The sequence below is a fragment of the Perca fluviatilis genome, chromosome 10 (genome assembly GCF_010015445.1).
Source record: "Perca fluviatilis chromosome 10, GENO_Pfluv_1.0, whole genome shotgun sequence".
Taxonomy (NCBI): Eukaryota; Metazoa; Chordata; class Actinopteri; order Perciformes; family Percidae; genus Perca; species Perca fluviatilis.
The window spans coordinates 5,273,754-5,297,872 of record NC_053121.1 but is presented as its reverse complement, the minus strand read 5'-3'; the positions used below and the strand labels follow the sequence as shown (position 1 = coordinate 5,297,872).

General features: G+C 40.4%; 1 protein-coding gene across 3 annotated transcripts in view; it reads left to right on the top strand.

The window, feature by feature from the left end:
* il1rapl2 (interleukin 1 receptor accessory protein-like 2) overlaps positions 1-24,119 on the top strand; it is a 625,772-nt gene that overhangs the window by 91,981 nt on the left and 509,672 nt on the right. For all 3 annotated transcript variants that reach the window (XM_039813808.1, XM_039813805.1, XM_039813806.1), the window contains exon 2: positions 17,453-17,558. In XM_039813808.1, the coding sequence (XP_039669742.1) occupies positions 17,474-17,558 (85 nt within the window). In that variant the 5' untranslated portion in view covers positions 17,453-17,473. The remainder of the gene's footprint in view (positions 1-17,452; positions 17,559-24,119) is intronic.

Genomic DNA, 24,119 nt, shown 5'->3' with positions numbered 1-24,119 from the left:
ATACAGTATTAGGGGACCAGTAAGGCCTATATAAAAGCATCCAATGAGCACCATGTCATGGGACCTTTAAAAGTGATGACTAAACAGTTCAAATGATTAGCTAAAAGTAATGGAGAAACGGTTGAAATAGTTAGCCAGCGGTTGAAATAGTTAGCTAAAAGCAATGGCTTAAGTAACGTTAATGGATATATGGTTGAAACGTGTAATAGTAGCCTAGAAGACTAGTAGTACTACAATTGCTGACCAAACCAACTTTAATATTGACAGTTCAGTTGTACAGTTTGTATGAAATTGTTAGCAATATCCACTTTTATATTATGAGTAGTGTTATACATTTAATAACATACATTGTGAATTGAGAAATGGGTTCGTGAGTTCATCTGACATCGCTGTGGGGGAATCTCAGACCAAAAAGGTTGGGAACTACTGCTCTATGGGCCCCTCCCTACATCCACAGATATTCATTCTAGTGTCTTTGTGGGCCCTCTTCACATGAGGGCCCTGTATACTCAGTCCCCGAAACATAGAGGAAAACTGATGGTGGTCCTCAGGTGTGATATGAAGCTGTACGCGTTTCCAGTGCTCAGGAAACTATCGTCCACGCTCCTTTATCCTGCTCTAAGTTCGGAAAAGCCTGCTCAGTTATAACAGTTTGCTGTGCATACAAGCACAGATGCTCCTGTGCTTATTTTGTGAGAGTCTAGTGCTGGTTTTGCAAGATTTAATCAAGGTACTTGCATTAGAGGAGGCGTGCATAATTGCACAGGGCTTGCTTGATGAGTGTGCACCACATCTCTCAAATTAGGGACTGCAGATGGAACGGTCATACCTTTCACGGCTCGTTTTGCCGCATTCTGATGGATGTAGGGACTAAATCAACTAAAATGTATGCTATAAGCATTTGAGAGTGACAGATGGTGGTCAAAACTGTGCCTGGGCTATAACCCATTACAGACTGCTGTTCATTTCTACCTTCGCATAACATCAGGATATGGAAACGGGATCGAATATGCGATGTTCCTAGTAAATACTAAACTGGTGTTGATTATATGTCCATGTTGTCCTTAATTACAGTAAGCATATTCAATTATACATAATGCAATAAGGATGTCACCACATTAACATAATCACAGTATGGTGTTTTCAAGGGTTCTGCTGTACTTATTGCTTTAATTACGTTATAATCCCACACACACGGTATTTGATGTGCATGTAAACATGGAAGATAACTTCGGTTCCCTCTAGATCCAAGATTTCTCTTTACACCGGCTCATTTTTTAACAACTTCAGTCAATAAGGTTTATAGCAAACATTCCAGATCCATTTTCGCAATTGCTTAACTGTGGCCTTGACATTTTAAAGTCAAACTAAAATTTAAATTAATTTATAGATCCTTGGGTGTTTTGACTTGTGTAGCTATCTGTCTATCATTAAAACTGGGGGAGTCTGTGGCTCAGAAGGTAGAGTGGGTCATCCACTGATCACAGTGTTGAAGTGTCGTTGGGCAAGACACTGAACCCCAAATGCTCCCAATGGTTAGGTCTGCCACCTTCCATGGTATTTCGCTGCTATCGTCGTGCGAGTTTGTGTACGCGAATGCGCTGCAATTTTTAAGACACTTTGGGAAAGAAGTGCTGTATAAATGCAGCCATTTACAGTTAGAAATTGTAATTAATTATCAAAAAAAGGAAATACGGTTGTATTTTTTTGTCTGCCTTTGTAGCATGGACTAAGGTTAGAGACTGAGGTTATAGGACAACTGGGTGTGGTGAGTTTTTCGTCACCACAACTGGACCCATGAAAGAGAGATAGCTAATCCTAGCTCAGTGTTGCCAACTATTTTTTTATGGAAAATAGCTAAAGCCTTTTTGAAAAGTCGCTAGATCTTGCTAGATTACGCCATGTGCTAATTTGCATAAGACGTCATCCCATAACTATTTACAAGATTTAGAAAAATTAAGTGAAAAAGCTTAAAGTGCTCATATTATGCTTTTTGGCTTTTTCTCTTTCCTTTATTGTGATGTATATCTTTTTTGTGCATGTTATAGGTTTACAAAGTGAAAAAGCCCAAAGTCCACCCAAAGGGACTTACCATCTCCAACAGAAAACACTGTTCACAAACTGCTCCAAACAGCTCTATTGTAGTCCAGCCTTTACTTCAGAGACAAACATGGTCACTTTGTAACACACGTTATAATGCTCACCTAGCTGCTAGCGTGGCACGCCCTCATACCCTGCTTCTGACTGGCTAGTAGTCCTTACCTAGGTACTGCGCATGTGCGACTCCTAAAAAAGATGGAACAGCAGTGTAGCTAAAACAGAGAGCAAACAAAAATATGGCACTTTTTGAAAATTAAACCATGTATACCTACCACGAGGGCCAGTCTGATAATAGTTACACATTGCAAGTTCTTAGCAACACCATCCGGTGGCCTGGTGTGCGGCCGCTGGCGGCTGGTCAAACTGTGCAGCCTCTGCTCAACCCGTACGGCGGGCCGAAGCAGCCTCTTATTTCAATACAAACACAGGCTAATCAGAAAGCACTAACGAAGTGTCGGTCAGAACCATGTCTAGGATTTTCAGAAATATAGAGGGGGGGGAATCAGTGAGCAGCCCCTCCCCAAATGGGATAGCGCTGGTCGGCCTATGATGTAAAGCCATCGAACACAAGTCTATCTGTAACGTTAACAGACAGTGTGTGAGTCAAATGATGGAAAGCCGAAAAAGGGAAAGGTGGCGCTCAGAAGGTCAGACTCAAAAGGAAAAAAATTATGGAGGAGGAGGAGGAGGCAGCGAAATGCTCCAAAATAACGGACACGTTCCGGGCATCAACGAGTAAAGATAATACTACTACAGATTCTGCCACTTTGAAAGTTTGTTGTTGGTCGAATCCGTAGCTGTGTGTAGCCTACTGTCTTGAGCAACTAAAGCTAGAAGTACACATTAGGTCATGAAAACATTACACCTAATCAGTTTAGAACTGGGACCCTCCACTCGCCTTGTCTGGAACCTGTAAGGTCAGTGGCTTTCCTTTTCTCAATTTGGCCAGCTGTGGCATAAGTTAGCTTGGTCAGTTCCAATGCGCTACTTGCGTTGGGCTAGTGTGGACTGTTGCTGTGCTCTGTGTTGTTCATTCATTCACCGCACCATCCAAAAAAAAAACACCTCCTCCCCCTCACCTACTGTACATTTCATTGATTTCCCAGGCCACCTCAAAGTTTTAATCTGACTCTGGGTCGGGCTCAACAGCTGAATTGCAACCTGAAGCTGTTGCCGGTATGGCAGAGAATCCACTGTTTTTGCTCAAGGACACTTTAGCAGGATGGATACTTGACGCAGAGAATTGAATCCAGGATGTCCAGTTATAGAAGGTCCACTTCTAAATGAGAGAGGATGTCAGAAACGGAAAGTGGAATTGAAATGCACTAGATGTCTTATTGCGTTTGGTGTGGTTGTTCCATTTGTCCTTAGTGTTCCATTTTGAGGCCAAACCAATTGCACCTCTTCTTACACAAATGAAATGGACGGATATCAAATCTTTTATAACGATGACGAGGCGGCTTATGTTTCCATGTAAAACAGACTGCCTCTGTAGCCAAAACAGTGTGACTCATGCGGTTTGGGAGAGACTGTGTGACAGAATAAAGCTGGAGGCTGTCTTTATTATTGGATGTGTGGCTGAAGCGGCCTAATGGCTTAACACTGGTCTGTTTGGAACAAGAATAGCTTGCTATCAGTGTGCGTGTGTGGGGTGGTGGGAGGTGTGTCTTAGTATGTGTGTATGTGTTCGCGCATGCCTGCAAGTGTTTGACTCATAATTAAACCAGTTATTAATATCTCCATATTGTTTCGAATTATCCTTTGAACTTTTTACCTTCGACCAAAAAAAAAAAAAGCCAAGGGATTAACAGCTCCATTAAAGTCTTTCTTTCCTGAAATACCACAAGAAAATACCAAAAGCTTTGACGTCAAAAGAAAAATATAACTAGCAATGTCACGTTTCTTTTTCTTCATGACTCTTCATAAGTTGTTTCTACACACAGTGTATACACATCACAAACCCTTAAACCTATGGGTGTCAAACTCAACTTCACTAAAGGCCACACTGGAACATGAGAATTACATCCAGGGCCTAGACATGTAAAGTTTATAATTAAGTCAAATATCTTCGACTGTATTATAGAATGTTCTGACAAGCCACAACCCACATCAAGATGTTGGGTCTGGGAACTCACCATTGGCAGGGCTCAATCCGAGGGGGCGGGATAAACGGTTGTCTTTCAAATTCCCTCTGCACGTAATAGCCAACCAGAGCAACGCTAGTTGATAGATTCAACTCTGGCAAAAGTTGAATCTATCTTTTTCCAGAGTCGCGGCCAAAGCCGATTCGAAAGACCGCTGTTCACCGGAAGCAGCGACCATCTTCTTTGTAGAAGTAGAAGGGATTTCACGCGGAACCGTCGCAACTCTGCCGTCATTATGTTAAGCCCGCCCACCGACTCTATACACGATGTGATTGGCCTGACTAGAGTTTGGTTTTTCCAGCTCGCAAGCCAACGGAGAGTTGCTAGACTGACCCTGGCTGCAAATTACATTTGCTGCGGCTAGGGTGCGTCTAGATGTCTAGGCTAATAGCATGTTGCTTTTTTTGACATTTGTCGAATTATTTTGACAATTTTTTATGGTTTTCTCTGAAATCTTTGTCACATTTTGTCTCGTGTTTTTTAATTTGTCTCTTTTTCCAAAAATGTTGTCCCTTTTTTCAACATTTGTATAACTTTTTACAACTTTGCAAAGTTTTTTTCTCCTTTTGTCGCATTTTGTTGACATAAAGCCCTACAAAAGTCCGCAAAGAAGTTCCTTAGCCATCGTAGAGTTTAGGAAATCAAGCAAAAATTAAGATTACATTTTAAAAAGCAGCTACCACACAACCTGATTGTCACATTTCCCTTTTGACTGGGTCAACTCAGCCCGATCTGCCGGTGATTTGATTTCTCCCTGCAGCTCAGGCTGGAAACCTGTACGTTTATCTATCCTGCTTCTGTTACAAATTTGCGGGGACCAATCACAAACTGGCTTATCCACCTGGCGCCCTATTGGCGGGTTTAACGCGATGACGAGGGCAAGCAGCTTTTTGTTTACATTCAACATGGCGGCCACCGAAGCGCAGCAACCCGTTGATGCCGCTGTCGCTGCTGTTTTAAAAGATTCTAAAGGCAAGTTTTCTCTGAAAACGGAACAGAAACTTGCCATGGAACAATTCCTACAAAAGAAGGATGTGTTTGCCTTATACTACTGACCGGCTTTGGTAAAAGCCTAATTTACCAGCTAGCCCCTCTGGTGGCCAAAAGAATGGAGCAAAGCATGTCACAATCGTTGGTCTGATTGGTTGAAGGACTATCCAATTGCGTACAGAGTCATTTGAACTATGCCCGTTGATCATGCCTCTTGTGCAGTAGAAAATACAGAGCTAGACTCCCCAGACTAATGTTCAATCTTAAAAGATTGGGCTTGGTCTGGTGATAGCCAGACTAGTTTCCCGTCTTTTTGGTAAAAATGTATTGTTAAAATGTGGGCCGTTTCAAAATTTGTAAAGGGCCGGATTGAGTTTGACACCTGTGCCTTAAACAGACACCGAATATAGACCCCAATTTGATAAGATTATATCCATGAATGGGAGGATTTGATTAAATGAATACCCCAGCCAGCCCCCCTACACACACACACACACACACACACACACAAAAGCACTCTTTTCTGAGTGCATGCAATGTGTGACACTTACACACACTCTGACCCTGCTTAGATCTCCCTGTGCTCTGGTGTTGGGATAACATTATCAGAGACAGACAGACAGAAAAGCAAAGCAACCGAGAGGATGAAAGATATGGGGGATTGTAATGCTGTAATGGTGTTTGTTCTCGCCGTGTTTGCATGTGTGTGTTTAAAAAAAAAAAAAAAAAGATACCCTTTCATCCAAAGCCGACATCCATTTTCTTTCTTTGCTTCTTGTTCTCTTCTGTGTATGGTGTTATTATTCTGTAGGTCATTAGGGTTTTGTTTGAATGCCCTCACGCTCCTATTATCCCTCCACCTCTATAGACACACACACACACACACACACACACACACACACACACACACATACCGTAAGATTCCATTTCCATGCTTGCATTCATGGTGGATCAGACATCAAACAAGCTGCCACTGTTGTTAAAGCAAGTGTGTCAGTGTTCATGTGTGAAAGAAAAAGGGCGAGAGGGAGACTGGCATTGGTGTGTGTGTGTGTGTGTGTGTGTGTGTGTGTGTGTGTGTGTGTGTGATTGGTGGAAGGCAAAGCAGAGGGACAGACAGTGAGGAAAAGATAAAGAGAGCTCAGTGTTTGGTGATGAGGGGGCCGATGTAAGAAGAAGAGTGTTAGTTGATGACTGCAGCCACTATGAGCGAGCCTGTGCAAAAGAAGGAGAGCTTAAAGGACAATTCCGGCGCAAAACGAACCTAGGGGTTAATAACAGATGTGTACTCACTCTGTCGTTCTCTGGGACATGTTTTCATGCTAATCGAATGTGTTTGTAGCTTGAAACAAGCTAGCGCGGACCGCTTAGCTTACAACGCTATTATTCGGGGCACAGGGAAAGTAAAAACAAATCGCTATTTATACCACTAACAAGACTCAAACTATCACCACACTTCAACGGTAGCATAATGAGGGTCCCTACATGTAAACCGAAGCATTGACAACTTTGTAAGTGTACAGACAGTTTATTAAAAAGATAGATTATAAAGACAGTCATGTTCTCGTATGCAGGCAGCCGCCATCTTGGGAGCTACTGTATTCCTAAACTATCTTTTTAATAAACTGTGCACTTAAAATGTTCTCAATGCTTCGGTTAACATTTAGGGACCCTACCGTTGAAGTGTGGTGATAGTTTGAGTCTTGTTAGTGGTATAAATAGTGATTTGTTTTTACTTTCCCTGTACAATAATACTAGTGTTATATGCTAAAGCGATTTTAACTTGTTTCAAGCTACAAATATATTTGATTAACGTAATCATCGAAACATGTCAGAGAATAGAGTGCACATCTGTAATTAACTTCAGGTTCGACTTTGCCTGAATCGTTATGTCTGCATGTGAGAGTGAAGGAAAGAATACGTATGTGTGTGAGAGCAACAAAAGGACTTGTAGTATCCTCAAGGTAAAATGAGTTATGAAATTCTGCATGATAAAATCATTACAGCTCCAGTTTCCTCTGGTTTTTGTGTGTTGCCTTTCTTAAAGCTGTACAGAGCTCCTTTATTTCATGGATACACTATATATTTAGCAAAATGTCCCAGGGTCACCTTAAGTGAACTTACGCACATGTACCTGTTAGATACTGGTTTTGCATCTTTGCTAACACCTAGCATACCATCTTACAATGCACTATGCTTATAAAGAAAGTAGCCTCCAAGCTAATAGTTCACCATATTTCTATGGCTGTTTGTGGTTTGGACATGTATTACAAACCATTGCACCTGAACCCCTTAATGCCTTAGGCCCATACCACACACACACACACACACACACACACACACACACACACACACACACACACACACACACACACACACACACACCTTTAGCAGTTGCATTAGGCCATCTGTGTTTCAGACTAAAAGGTTCAGAAAGTGGATAAAAAAACCTTATTTTTCTCTTTGATGCAACTGTGTGTGTGTGTGTGTGTGTGTGTCGCTATATTTGCGTTGTAATTGATAAGTTTGTAGCCGGCTCTCCTGTCCTCTCGTATCCTCTCTCTCATTCTCTCAGGAAATAATTGAAAAGTAATTAAAGTAAAGTAATTTTTGTGATTTTTCGTCTGAATATCAATTAAACATTTGATCTCCTCCTCTCCTCATGTGCTATCGCAGCTCATTTTGTTTAGTTGCATTGTTTTGTTGTGGAGCAGTGGGTCCGTGGGAGTTTTCCAAACTGAAAGGTCCGAAAGTCCGGACCAAACAAGGTGGGGCTGGTCCAAAGGGCCCTTAGACTGTGTCAAACTCAATTTCACTAAAGGCCACACTGGAAAATGAGCATCACATAAAAGGGTCAGACATGTATAGTTATGGAAATTGACTCAATGGATTTATTCAAGTAAGTAAGTAAGTAAGTCACATTAAGCCCTAAAAGAGTCAACAAAAAGTTTCTTAGCCATCATAGAATTTAGCAAATTAGCAAATAAGGCTAAAACAACCTTTTTTTCACAGCCTGAATATGCAAACTCTCTGGTTCTGTGGGGATGTCTGAGTCTCAATGTCGGCAAATCTGCCAAATTCTGCTTTGAGTGTCGTATTATGCAGTTTGAAAAAACAGTTTCCCATCTTTTTGGTTTGGCGGGCCAACATTTATTATGAACCTTAATTGTTATGCGGTACGGATCAACGTTTGCCAGGGGCCGGATTTGGACTGGGGGCCTTAAGACACGTGACACAAAAGTGTTCTTTAGCAGGACACTAAATCCCTACCAGCTCCTGGCATCTGTTCTGTAGCTGGCCCTGACCATCTCGCGGAGGAGGCAAGGTAAAATATACATTTCCTCACAAGGTCTGTTGAAGTATCATATTCCTATTTCTAGGTGTTTATGTCTCAAAAACTTAAGGTCTTGATGCTAAACTCCATTTACGTTTCGACTTTTCCAAAAGAACCTGATAAACACTACCCACATAGGAGTGACTCACACTTTGATTTTTGTCAGAGGTGCTTGGCAGAGTGCCTGCCTCACCATCTATACCCGAAGACAACAGCTCAATTTAGCTTCTTCTGCGATAGTACAACATTACCTGACACAACCTGTTTTCCTCTGATGATGACAGCAGACTGACTGTAGGCTGGAAGGCCAGGAAGAGGCTAGATAAAAACAAAGAAAGCTAAAGTCTGGCTGGTCCCATGTGCATGTCAGTGTGTGTGCATAATAGGGTTGGGTATCGTTTGGGTTGCCTAAACGCTGACTGAACCGACACTTAAAAAAAATAGGGTAATAGGGAATAGGGTATTTTACAATAACTTTGAATGCACCACGAGGCTTACTAGTTTCAAGTGAACGCACCACGTCTGAGTTGTTTTTCCGACAACGGCACTACGACAGCTGCACACTGCTTAACGTCCTGCTGTTGGAATCCTCTACAGTGAAATACAGACACCCTTTACACTGTTTAGCTGTCAGCATTTTAACTGTGTTTAATCCAGCTGCTAGCTAACGGTAGGCTAACGTTAGCTGCTGTCAAGTGAAGTGTTAGCTAGCGTCACATGCAGCAATGCTCCTATTGCCTCTAACGTCTGTTTCAGAGCATCAGAGAGCAGCACAAAAGGCATTTAAGTGGCACCGAAATGAGGCACCGAAATGAGGCACCGAAATCCGCGTTGCTATTCGGTTCGGTAGATACCGGTCATTTAGGCACCGGTGCCGTATTAGCACCGGGTTTCGGTACCCAACCCTAGTGCATAACCACGTTGTTAGTCTTTCTTTTACAAGCCAAAAGAAAAACGGCTCATTTTGTATTTTTTCATATTTTTTTGTTTAGCATTGTTATCTTATAAGCCTTTTTTATATGGCACTGAAACAGTTTTAAGAAGTCTTAAATGTATCTTGATGAATAGCACTCTGACACAATCGCCATAGAGACAGAGCACATTTTAAGTCCCACATTTAAGTGTTGTAACTGCCTTGTAAAAGTAAGAGATATGAATCTTACCCTGCAGCCAATTATCCAAAGCTCTGACCTGCTGTATTATCTTACACAACAGACATTTTTATTTTCTGTGGTTTTTGTGAGTGAGTGTGTGTGTGCGTGTGCGGGCGTACGTGAGTGCATGCATTAGGGCTGGGCAATATACGTCGACATTATATCGACTTTGATACATGAGACTGGACATCGTCTTAAATTTTGGGTATCGTGATATTAAACAGTTGTCTTTTCCTGGTTTTAAAGGCTGCATTACAGTAAAGTGATGTCATTTTCAGAACTTACCAGACTAGCTGTTTTATTACTTGCCTTCACCCACTTAGTCATTATATCCACATGATTGATGATTATTTATCTAAAATCTCATTGTGTAAATTTTTTGGGAAAGCACCAAAAGTCAACCCTACAATACCAGTAGCAGCAATATCGATATTGATTTATTTGGTCAAAATATTGTGATATTTTCTCCATATTGCTTAGCTCTAGCGTGTCTGTCTGTCCACTGCTAATCTCGCATACTACTGGACCCATCAGCCAAACTTGTTTTGTGTGCACATAAATGACTGTATGTTCAAGGGACCTCTCGTGTGATTGCAGTGATTCACAGTTTTTGAAAAACCTATTTTATTGACTACTCTGTCACTGAGTGCTGTAGAGCTGCTATGTGAGCCCTGATGTACAAGCAGGGAGCCAGGGGGGAAAAATATTTCTAGCTATTGTGTTTCTATCTATAGGGGCGCCTGTTTTGACTGGCGCCAACTCGTCTTAGTTTGGAAGAGAGGAGGGACACACCTGGTGGAGATCTGCACTCTAGTGAGTGCACTTTTCTAGTTATTCATTTATTCATCCTTTTATATAAAAAAAAAAACACTTCTTTTGGCACAAAACCTTTGCTAAAGGCAAAGTAGTAGCTAACCAGTTTTTCTGTAATAATTATGAGTACACCAAGACCGGAGGAAACAAAATATTAATAACCTTCTCATGGCCACATAACCAATAGGGATAAATAACATTAATAATGTTTTTATTATCAAAAGGAAGGAGAAATAAGATGATTAGATATGCTCCTTTTGCTCTCAGCTAGTGATGGCCAAATGAAGCTTTGTGAACCATGTTCTTCATTTTCTGAGCCCACTGGATGATGCTTAAGGAATGGCAACTCAGTGTGCTTTCAACCCTTTGTTGAACAGAGAGCGCCATCTAGTGGGGAACCGAGAAAATGGTTCAGAAAGCTTCATTTGGCCATACTCGCAGTTGGCTGGAGGGGCGTGTCCCTCTTTGTTTTGATTGACAGCAGCTGGCAGGCTGAGCCCCAGCAGGGGAAGAGAGACAGTAAGTAACAAGTAAATGTGTTCTTGTATGAAGTACTTAAAGGTCCCACGACATGGTGTTCTTTGGGGGCTTTTATATAGAGGCCTTAGTGGTCCCCTAATATTGTATCTGAAGTCTCTTTCCCGAAATTCAGCCTCGGTACAGAATTACAGCCACTAGAGCCAGTCCCTCAATGAGCTTTCCTTAGGATGTGCCATTTCTGTGTCTGTAGCTATTGAGGAGGAGAGGGGGGGGGCAAGGTGGAGGGTGGGGGTGTGGCCTTGACCAACTGCCACTTTGCTCGTTTGAAAGCCATGATGTCTCTTTCTCATGGGTGGGCCAAATTCTCTGGGCGGGCAAAGCAGAGATTCCTGATTGGCCCATCTGGGCTTTCATTTTCTCAAAGCCAGAGCAGGATACCCAGGGCTCGGTTTACACCTATCGCCATTTCTAGCCACTGGGGGACCATAGGCAGGCTGGGGGAACTCATATTAATGTTAAAAATGTTCATGCCATGGGAACTTTAAAAACAATACTTGACAAAGTCAAAGTATACTTTATTATCCCAAAGTTGGGACACACACACACACACACACACACACACACAAAATAACATTTAGGAATAAATAGTTAGGTATGAACACAACTCACAGCCTTCCCCCACTTACACTTCAGTCAATCAATCAGTAGCAGGCTTGAAACACACAGGCCTATGGCAACATTCCAAATTAATTAAAAACAATAAAATAAAAACACAGCGTTGCAAGAGTGGACAGTACAATTTATTCTCTTGTCCTGTGTCTTTCATTAAAAAGTCTAATAGCAGAGGGGACAAATTATATGCTAAACCTTTTGGTTTTAATTGGCCTTTGCAGCAGCCTACTGTTGCCACGATTGCTGAGTTGGAACCTCCTATATAAGGGGTGGGTAGGATTATTAAGTATCTGCTCAGCCTTATTCACAATAAAATCTGACCATAGCTGAGTGACTGATGTCTGACTACATCTAATAATTTTGCTCGCTGTCTTTACCAAATGCTGCAATTTATCTTGGTCTTGTTTGTGTTACCGGCCTCAGACCTAGGGGAATCTGGGCAGGTACAAAGCCACAGGCTGGATAGCACTGTGGGTTGGAAAGAAGTGGAGATACAGAAATGATGTCTTTCTCAAGCACTGGATGTTTATTTCTCAGCCAAATATCTCTCTTTTTTTTGTTGTTTTAGTTTCTTTTCAAAAAGTAATTAAATAACAATGCCAACAGATGGGCCTAGCACACACTAGGACACTGGACAATTACCAACACATACAATTATAAAATACACTATACTTATATAAATATCTCAATACTACGAGATCCTAAACTGTAGCTTTAGCCATTACATGGACTATATCATATATAAATGGTCTATAATTACACTGAATACAATAAACAAACCAATATGTAACACATTGGTATAGATCAGATAAAATACAACATCCATTAATAACTATTATTAATAATTGTGAAATAGATACCAGTCTTACGGTATAACATATCAAATATACATCAACAAATGACACTATAAATCATATTATATCTTGAAACAATTGCTATAGCACTTCCAAGTAGGTAGACACAGGCTATCACACACATGGCTATCTTGCTATCTGTTCGATTATTCCTTTAAAGTGAACACATACAACAGCTCAGAGGCTACATTGGATTACTTCTATGAACTACATTACAATACAAACAACATTTTCATAGATCAAATACCAAGAATACTATATTAAGATTTAAACTGGTTACGTTACGGTGTGATAATCGATCACCAAGACAACGCATCGGTCGGACGTTTGCGTGTGTGTCTACCGGCACGCGCACATCAACTGACGGCGGCGTAGCCTCCGTAGAACATTGACAGGCTCTGGCTAACAAAATGTATACTGAACAGAGCACCGGCAATACAAACAAAATGATACAAAGTACAGAGAGACTTGATAGACGGTACATATTACACTTAAACATACTGATGTTCAATCAACACGACACTGTTTACAGTCCGTACAGAAAGACGAGAGAACGGAGCCTTCACTGACTGTGACGGGCTAACTTCAACTAGCTTCTGCTAGCTCGCTAGCTAAAGCTGCTAGCAAATAATATAAACACCTCCTAATAACCTTTCTACACAGAACATGACAACATCCATCATATAGACAACCGTACTAGTGATATACTCTTTTGATACATATTAACAGAGATTGGAAAGGTTTAAAAATATACCTGTGGGTTGGAAAGAAGTGGAGATACAGAAATGATGTCTTTCTCAAGAACTGGATGTTTATTTCTCAGCTCTCGAGCTACCGTCTCCACGGCAACCCACTATGGTGAAACAGCGCCATCTACTGACATGAAGTAAAATACACATCTTAAATGTAATAAAATAAAAAAAATAGGAGGGGGTAACAGTTTTTTTATTTTTAAACTAATATAAACTAATATATAAGGGCATTTTATCTACCCATTACATTTGCGCTAAGCCAAAGGACAATATTCTCTGAAGGACTGTTTTGTAAAACAATTCTAAAATAATACAGTCCACCTGAAAGTCCTTAAGCTTACGTAAAAAGAACATCCGCTGTTGTAATTTGTTTTACCTTACATATATAAAAAATTAGTTGGGCATCAATTTCAGTGCCTAGGTATTTGTAGCTACTAACCGTCCCGATTGGTGTGTCATTAACAATTCTTTTAGGGATCTCACTTTTATGACGTCTAAAATCAATGACCATTTCTTTTGTTTTATTTGCATTAACAGCCAGGAAGTTGTCTTTACACCATTTGGTGAAGTTACTCACCTCTTCCTCAAAGCTGGTTAGTGCTGAGCTATGAAGTTTTAAATACGCATATATATATTTTTTTTTTTCCTTCCATATTTATGTGAGGTGTAGTCGGAAAAGATGTGTTTTTAGCCTTCGGCGGAAGATGCGTAGGCTCTCGACCATCCTGATGTCAATAGGGAGCTCATTCCACCATTTGGGAGCCAGGACAGCGAACAGTCGTGATTTCGTTGAGTGATTGTTTGTCCCTCGCTGTGAGGGGGCAGCAAGCAGGTTGGCTGATGCAGAGCGGAGTGGGCGGGTTGGGGGTCACTACAAGCTGATGTACGTGATCAGAGTAAGGTAAACGGGGTGAATGCCGATCCCCGATCACTAAAAGAACAAACAAATCAGCTACGATACTGGGATCGGGATCAGGACATCCCTACTTGACTCTAGTATTATTATTCTTATTATGAATATGCTTTGAACTGGCCCTGTGATGCTATCAAGAAGATGGCGAAACACACTACTTGTACAGGTAAAAAGAAAGTGTGTGTGCTATATCAAGAGCTGAAATGTTGACATATACTGTACTTTCAGTTACAAGTGATGAAAGGCAGCATGAGAGATGATTTCCAATTGGCAGTGACACATACAGCAACCTTCATCATATTGTTGTTCTTTTGGCTTTGTTCTTCAACTTCAATTTGGTCCCCTGTTTTAGATCCTCATCCCATCATTTCATTGTCCATCTTCAGAGGCAAATCACCGTAGCTCAAATATCTACAACCATGTATGTTCTATCATCAGCTATCCCACTGTTCATTTGATTGAAATGTGATTTCAATCAGCAGTCAAGCTGGAGTTTGAGTTCCCTTTATTCTCGTGTGTGTGTGTGTGTGTGTGTGTGTGTGTGTGTGTGTGTGTGTGTGTATACAGTTTGTACACAGAAAGCATGAGAAAATGTGATTGTGTTCTATCAATGTGATTTCACATGGCTGGCTCACATGGCTTGTGTGTGTGTGTGTGTGTGTGTGTGTGTGTGTTTTGTTTGTTTGTTTTGTTTGTTTGTTTGTTTGTTTTGTTTGTTGTGTTTGTTTGTTTGTTTGTGTGTGTGTGTGTGTGTGTGTGTGTGTGTGTGTGTGTGTGTGTGTGTGTGTGTGTGTGTGTGTGTGTGTGTGTGTGTGTGTGTGTGTGTGTGTGTGTGTGTGTGTGCGTGCGTGTGTGTGTGTGCGTGCGCGTGCAAACAATACAGTTTGTACACAGAAAGTATGACAAAATGTGATTGTGTTCTATCAATGTGATTTCACATGGCTGACTCACATGGTGTGTGTGTGTGTGTGTGTGTGTGTGTGTGTGTGTTGTGTCCCAAAAGCTTCTCCAACCTTTGTATTCGTTGCCTATGGTCGAATCTAATTTGGTTTCTGTATTTTGAATTTAATCAGTTGAAAAGAAAGAAGTTTTCGAAACCCCACCAAACCCGTGTATCTGATCAATAATAATGTTTTTTTGCTGCTGTTCATGTGCCATAATAAAACGTTTTTCGCTTTTTTACAGCATATTGGCTCACAAACACCTACCTTTTTTTCTTTTTTTTCTTTCCATTTGTAGCTTGTAAAGACAGAGATACAAACGGACATTTTAACATCCATTTGAAATCATGTCAAATCAAAACAAGACAAAAAAAAGAACATTGAAATCACTGTATACATATTCAAGCAACTCTCATAGAAATGAGCAGGGCTCGGCCTCAAACGCTGCATCCAGTTCTTATGAAAAACGCAATTAAATCTTCAGAAAGGAAAGCAATTTACGAGACAATTAAAACAGATGAGAGGGACTTTGTTCAGTTTTTACAGAATGAAATGTAACATATTCACAACACTGTTAAAATAAAGACTACCTAATTATGAGTGAGGCCACTGACGTTAGCAACAGTTTAAAGGTAATTACTAATATTAAAATATGTACGACGAGTTTGGTAGCCCACAGAAAATGTGTAAAACTCCCCAAAACTGTACTAACCATAAAAAAAAAAGCCACGTATCTTAAGATGCAGTTGTTTGACCGTTGTCTTGGGTGCAAGTAAATTTAAACATTAGGTGTTTTTGCCTGATTTCATCAGAATACAGTACAGGCCAAAAGTTTGGACACACCTTCTCATTCAGTGTGTTTCTGACTATTGACATTGTAGATTCTCACTGAAGGCATCAAAACTATGAATGAACACATATGGAATTATGTACATAACAAAAAAGTGTGAAATAACTGAAAACATGTCTTATATTTTAGATTCTTCAAAGTAGCCACCCTTTGCTTTTTTGATAACTCTGCAAACCCTTGGTGTTCTCTCAATGAGCTTCATGAGGTAGTCACCTGAAATGGTTTTCACGTCACTGGTGTGCTTTGTCAGGGTTAATTAGTGGATTTTTTTGCCTTATTAATAAAAAAGCAAAGGGTGGCTACTTTGAGGAATCTAAAATATAAGACATGTTTTCAGTTATTTCACACTTTTTTGTTAAGTACATAATTCCATATGTGTTCATTCATAGCTTTGATACCTTCAGTGAGAATCTACAATGTAAATAGTCACTCTTATTTGCCTTTACCCACTTAGTCATTATATCCACATTACTGATGATTATTTATCTAAAATCTCATTGTGTACATTTTTTGTGAATGCACCAAAAGTCAACCCTACAATATCGCAGCAATATCAACATCGATGTATTTGGTCAAAAATGTTGTGATATTTGATTTTCTCCATATCGCCCAGCCCTAATGGACTCGCACCATCATATTTATCTGAGCTTATTATACCATATACACCGGCACGCACTCTCCGCTCCCTTCATGCTGGTCTCCTTAGTCATTCCTCTAGTTAACAAAAAATCTGTTGGTTTTAGAGCATTCTCCTACAGGGCCCCTCATCTTTGGAACCTCACTCAGTTGACATTTTTACAGACCTTGTATTGTTTATTATTACTTCTTTAATGCTGTTCTATCGTCTTGTTGCTGTCTGTTATTCATGTGTTCCTTTGATTGTAAAGAGACCATGTTGAATGGCGATTTTACACTTTAAATAACATTTGGTAAATCTTTACTTGAAGGTATCTAGATAAGAGTGACATGATACTGTCATGACAAAGTCATGACACATGAACCCTAACCATAACCATAACCCTAACCATAACTTAACGGGTTCCGCCATCCATTCCGACATACCCCCCGCTCCGACATTGACGTCTAATTGTCGGAGTGGCGGCACTTCCATTGTTTTCAAACGTCCCACCACTCCGACAATTTTTGTTTCCATTAGGGTTAGGGAATAGCGGCATTTCGGATGTCGGAGTGGCGGCATGTCGGACTGGCAGCATGTGACCAACTTGTCATGACAAAAACCGAATGACTCTTAATAAAAGAAGCGTTATGTCATAAACGTTTGACTTGTTTATAATGTTTATGACAGTGTCATGTCACTCTTATGCAGATACCTTCAAGTAAAGTGTAACCTCAAATTTGATTGAATAGAAAAAGGTCTCGAAAGTGGTCTTGAGTCAGAGTTCAGAGCGTTATCTCTCTAACACTCTGTCCGTATTCGTGTCCCGTTTCCTGAAGGTGCCAGTGGAGACTAGAGAGATGAAGACTCTATCCCTCCTCTTCCTCCTCCTCCTCGCCTCGGGAGCCTGTGACGACGTCAAGTACATCTCCAAGAGGAATTCAGGTAGGATGAACAGCCTTGGTGTTTGATGCCAACAGGCGCGCTACCAATCCATGTAATGTTGCTGTTTTGTCGTCTTGAAAGATCCCCGGCTTTCGTCTTTTTTTGAGGATCTGTCTCTAGGGCTGGGTACCAAATTCCACACTTTTAAGGCACCGACCGAATTCCCTCTAAAGTATCATGTATCGAAAAATGCCTCTTCATTCAATACCCAATTTCAATTCCTAAGGAGTAAAGCTCATCAACATCAGTGAGCCAATAAGCATGCAGCATGCTTCTACCAAGATCTAATAATGTTTGTGATTGGCTGTCTAACATCTCACATCTCATCGAAAATCTTTGAACAGTACCCAGCCCTATCGGTCTCTCACTTATATTGCCTATGTTTTTAGTTTTTTTAGTTTCCCTGTCATCCTTTTTCATTGCGGGTCCTCTCCCGAATCGAACGATAATGCCACCTCTCGTCTTTTCTCATACTACGCCCCGCTCTTGTTGCTGTCAAATATGCTCCCTCTCTTCTTTCCCAACAATTCTCTCCACTCTTGTCCTTTCTGATGCATTGACATGTCTTCTTAACTTGATGCCATGGATGTGTACTTGTACTTTGCCTGCACCGTTTCTTTCTTTTTCACCACCCTCTGTCTCTTCTCAGAAAACACTTCTCTCCAAACTCTATCTCTGAACTCAGATCGCTGTCTTTCGGTTTCCTCGCCTCTCCTATTTCTGCTGATGGTGTGTAATGGCCAGCGCGTCTGACTGCTTGCTGTCATTGTTACTGCTGTTGTGCACGTTTGTGTATCGTTGGCCATGCTGATGACAGATCTGCTGACGGTCTATTATTCGGGATCGATTTGTTGTTCCTCAATGATCGGCTCCACAGAGAGACCTTGATTGGGCCATTGATGGTTGACGTGCTCTCTCAATCATTCTTCGTGTGATACTGTATAGTGAGTGGTGCATGTGTGACAGAGTTGAGCTACACATTCTCGCTTTGTTCACATATGAACGCATTGTGCGTCAGTTTCATGCTGTCTTTGCGTTTCAGGGCCGTAGACAGGGGGGTTCGGGTGGTTCGAAAGACCCTTCCCCTCACTACCAAAGTTTTTTTGTGAACTAGTTTCGGTTGTTGTAATGAACAAGTGTCTTTTTAAATAACAACTGCCAATTATTCAAATCCCCCTCAAATGAAAATGATCCAAACCAAAACTGAAGCCCCTAATCTTTTTAAAAGCACCACTTCTGTGAATGTGTTAACTGGCACGCGACACATGTGTCTGTCTGTGTGTTTGGACTGAAAAAGGTGGTACGTGATTTTGGTAAGCAGTTTGACAACATTGTCGTAAATATTTTTACCGTGGCATCAAATGGTGTGCTCGTTAAGATACCAGCAGACAAGCTAATCCAGCACAAATTAGTGCATTAAAAAGTCACCAAAATGAAGTATTTGAACCTCATCATTAAATCCAAAATGAGGGAAAAACTGCTAAAAAGGTCCCATGCGGTCCACCAGAAGGGGAGGGACTTCGCCTCTCTGTATGATGCACTGGATATTTGATCTGCAGTTTTATAAGTAGAGGTTCTGTAATTATAAATATTACCAACTGCATTTTTTATGTCATTGTCATGCAGCCTGCCAAGTCCTGAAAGTGATAAAAACAGAAAATTACTTACAGACTTTTTAGCAAACTCAGGTCATCTAATTATAACAATCCAGTTAGAATTGATTCCCCTGTAATGTAATCCTGCCTCACTATTTTGCTTGCTTGTATAAGTGAGAGTGTAGGTGCTGGCGGTTTAATGGAGGGAATTTAAGGGCAGCCATAACAATCCTTTAGAAATCCTTTTGTAATTACACCCACATCTAAGAATTGCATCAAAGGGTTTTCACCTACTATACGTAAAAATAACTGTTCCAAGTTCCTGGAGCTTTAAAGGCCCTATTTATCTCTTTACTATGAGAGGTAGGATCTGTTGGAACAGTTTTTTTTACGTGAGAGCTTTGCATATTTATGTTTTTCTATGTGCTCTTCTCCCTGGTTTGACTTGGACGGTGCTCAGTTGTAAAAAAAAGCCACATACTCCCTAGCTCCAATCAGGATTTAGCAACATTTGGATCAGATTCGTATATTTTGTATTTCTTTATTTTTTGGGCTTTTATTACCTTTATTTGATAGGACAGATTAAGGCAGGGAAGTGGGAAAGACAGTGGGTTGACATGCAGCAAGGGGGCCACTGTCAGAATCAAACCTGTGGCCGCTGCGGTAAGGACTAAGTACATTGGGGTGAATGCTCTGCCAGGTGGGCTACGAGGGCGCCCTTGAATCAGATTCGTATTACACATTTGTGGGTTGTTGGTTATTGCCTATCTGATCCACCCACACAGTCCTGAAAGGAATAGTTTGGCAATTTGTGAAACACGCTTATTCGCCTAAAGCTATACTGCGTAGTTTCTGACGCTGCCATTAGGAAATCTTAGCACTATAGCTTTAAGATCGATGTGACTCTCAAGTCTGTAGAGTAAATATGAAACTACAGCCACCAGCCGCCTAGCTTAGCTCAGCATAAAGGCTGGAACCGGGGAAAATGGTTAGAATGCCTCTGTCCAAAAGTGACAAAATCCCCCCTTTTTTGGCCCTGGAGAAATTGTCAAGCAACCCAGGGGTGCAATTAGCATACATTGATATTTGTACCAGATAGGGTATTAATAGAACACATTGCTGTGTGCACCGCCATTTATTAATTTATTTTCACTTCACTCGGCTTTGCGTCGTGCCTAACAGGCTACTATTTTGACCCTTTGCTGCATGTGATGCTAGTTAACACTACACTCGACAGCAGCTAACTGTTGTTTAGTACCCTTCTTTTTATTTTTTACTTCGGTTCAGGCACCGTTAAGGCACCGGTACCGTTTTAAAAGTACCACTTTAGCACCGCTATCCAAACCAAACAATTCCCAACCCTATGAGACTCTAGATTCAAATGTGTGACAAGATTCACACATTTTCCCTTTTGTTTACAGTAAATAAATATATAATAAACAAATAGAAATCTTAAAATCAAGTTCATAAAGTCACTTTCTTTGCATTCATTTGATTCCCAATCAATATACACTGGTAAGAATTGCTTTCCATTGTTAATCTGTACTTAAAAACTGTTCTGAAATGCAAAATAATTTTAATCATGCGCTAAAACATGAGATTAATCATGATTAACTATAGAAATTCAGCGATTAATTGCGATTAAAAGAAATTAATCGTTTGACAGCCCTAATACAGATTAAATAAACAGGATATACCTTGTTAATTCGTGAGCTTTATATGTGCTTATAGGTGGATTTTGTTACCTTCAGACAGAACCAGGCTATCGGTTTCCCCGTTTCCAGTCTCTGTGCTAAGCTAAGCTAACTAGCTGCTGGCTCATCTACATTTTATTGGGCCTTGACTGTTACAAAAAGATGCAAAATAGCTAAAGGAACATATCAGGGTCCATTTATGATGACTTAATGTTCTGGCAGTAGTAAGACATGTTCTGTAATATAGTAAGTAATTAGGATTCCTGCTTGGCGGTCAACAGTAATAGCCTGTAGCTGGAAGGCATTTATTGACGTGGTGAAAGGAAGCCAAAATGTCTTCCAGGCCACCCCGACACCCACACGAAGTCCTCCCCGTAAGTAATTTTGCTGCAAAAGTGATTCATTTTTTTTAATCAGACAGACAGACAATAGGCGATGAGTAAAAATACAACATTTCTGTTGAATTTGTTATTTGGTGAGAGCAAATCCGTCTTTTGTAAAGCTCGGTGAGGCTGGGTTTCGGAGTGTTCACTGCAACTCCTCGCTCACTCTCATCTTTAGCTTGCTCTCCATTCACCTTTTTCTTTCTGCCTGTCTGTGTCTCTCTCGCTTTCAGCGTACTGACCGTGTGGTTGAGCCGGTGGGGTTTTTGTTTGGCATTTGCCGTGTACGTGTGCGCGTACACTCAAAGGCAGCATACCTGGATGTGTAAATGGTCTGCTTCGTGTCATATTAAACAGTGACTGTGTGTGTGGGCGCTGTATATATCCAGGTTTTAAGTGCGCGCGCGCGTGTGTGTGTGTGTGTGTGTGTGTGTGTGTGTGTGTGTGTGTGTGTGTGTGTGTGAGAGCTCCGTGTAAGTGTGCTTCATTGTGTGCTCTCTGGATGGGCTCTCACCTTCTGTGTGTGTGTGTGTGTGTGTGTGTGAGAGTGAGAGAGAGAGAGAGAGAGGTGTGCACAGAGCAATTATGTGATCAGAGCAGAGCCAAGCGGACATTTATGTAGGCGTGCGCTACATTCGCTGTTAGATCTTCCTCGCTGCTTGTGTGTGTGTCTTTGTGTGTGTGCTTTTGTGTGTGCGTGTGTGTTACTGGACTCCTTATGGATAGGAACTACCATTTCCTTTTGTCAGCCCCCCCCCCCACACACACACACTGTGCTTTGATGCAGCACCCGCTGCAGAAAGAAAAGTGGACAAATTGTGATGAGACACAGCAGAGAGAAAGCAACGGAGGAGACACTTTAAAGGGATGTTTATACAGATCAAAACAAAAATAAGGCAAAGTACATGGTAAAATGTGAATGTGCAGAAATATATAACACACATATATATATATATATATATATTTTTTTTTAAGAACATTTTATTTTCAAATGTATTAGTTTTAAGGAAGACCCTAGTCAAAAAAAAGTAGGTGATTAAATAAAAAAGAAAAATAGAGACGCAATTAAAAAAGGGGCAATGTAGCTTATGCTGACAACCGTTTCCAGAAACCATCTAGCATTAGACCTTTTTCACAGCAGACATGTTGACATGTCACAGTAGGAAAAGCACAGGTGTATTCAAAACCATTAATGATGGCTGCATTCCACTTAGGAGAGGCCCTGGTATTAAACCATTAATGATGGCTGCATTCCACTTAGGAGAGACCCTGGTATTAAACCATTAATGATGGCTGCATTCCACTTAGGAGAGGCCCTGGTATTAAACCATTAATGATGGCTGCATTCCACTTAGGAGAGACCCTGGTATTGTGCATGCTGACTCTCTGAAATAGCTTACTGGGACACTTGATGGAACTGAGCCATCGTTAAGGTTATCAATTTCAGCTGTGCTTTTCCTACTATGACAAGTCAACATGTCTGCTATGGAGCTAGATTTGTTTCTTTATTACATGCGAGAAAATAAATGATCTGAGAGGAAAAAAAAAGTTTGAGAGCAAAAGTTATCACACTGATAGCAAAAAAGCATTTTATGAGAGAAAAAAAAATATTTGAGAGAAAAAGTTTTCATACCAACAGCAAAAAATAATATTTGAGACTAAAAAAAGTTTTGAGAGAAAGTATTTTCTCATAGAACATAAAAAAATATAAATTTGAAATTTTTTAAATTATTTCTGAGAAAAGAAAATCTCTCTCAAAATACTTTTTTAAACTCTCAAATATATATTTTTTGCTATCAGTGTGAAAAATGTTCTCAAAAAAAAAAGTGTTTCTCTCAAAACGTTTTTCTTCTTGCTCTCAAAACCTAAGTCTTTGCTCTCGATGCAATTTCTTGCTCTCGTGTCAGGATTTTGCTCTCGCTGTGAAAATAATGTCATGGGCGGGGCCACGTTCCTATTGGCCAGTCGGGTGAGCACCGTCTTGTCTTGGGAGTCGAACTGAATCATTACACTGGCTGAGCAAGCTCAGCATCGCTGAAGATTAAACATTAAATAGGCTAACCCTAAATGTAAGCTAGTTTGCCATTACTGATGCGTTTGTCAGATTGACATGGACAAAGAATAGCACTCATATTCATGAATGCGTATTATATTATTAGCATGCTAATTGCTAGAAAAGCTAATCACTAATTAGCCATCATGCTAGGTAAACTTGCAAACTCACCTGGTTTGTACCATTTTTAAATCAAATGCCAAATGAATATGTTGATTTAGATAGTTTCACTCCTTATTTAGTGAGCTAGTTTCTACCTTTGCCCTTGCTAGCCTCAAAGCACCTGAAGAGTAACTGCTTGATCATCATATACAACCTCCTGTACAACTTTCAGCTAGTCTGCATGGAAGGTGGCAACCCTATAGCTAGCCAACGTTAGATAGTGATTGATATACCGTTTGAAAGTGTCCCACCTAGTTTTGTGTAAAATAGTCTTAGTATGGTTGTTGCACACTATGGTTGTTGAAAACATACCCCTATGAAATGAGATGCCACTTGGGTACATCATCATATATACTTAGGTCTGTTTGAAATCAATATTTCTATACACTGCATGGTGTGTTTATCTGTTTCAGTTATTACTGTTTTGAATGTCATTGATGTTCAGAAACACTTTTTGTTAAAAAAAGTCTTTATTTCCCAAAAAAATAAACATAACATGCAAAAACATTATAGAAAAATGTAGAGAACCATTATCAACTATTAGAACAATAACTTACATGTCACACTAAAAAGGCACTCAAATGTATAAAACTAAAAGACACACAAGACCACAAACAAACAAAACTACAGCTATTCTGAAATTCCAAAAAAAAGTGTGATGCCTTTTGGCCAGT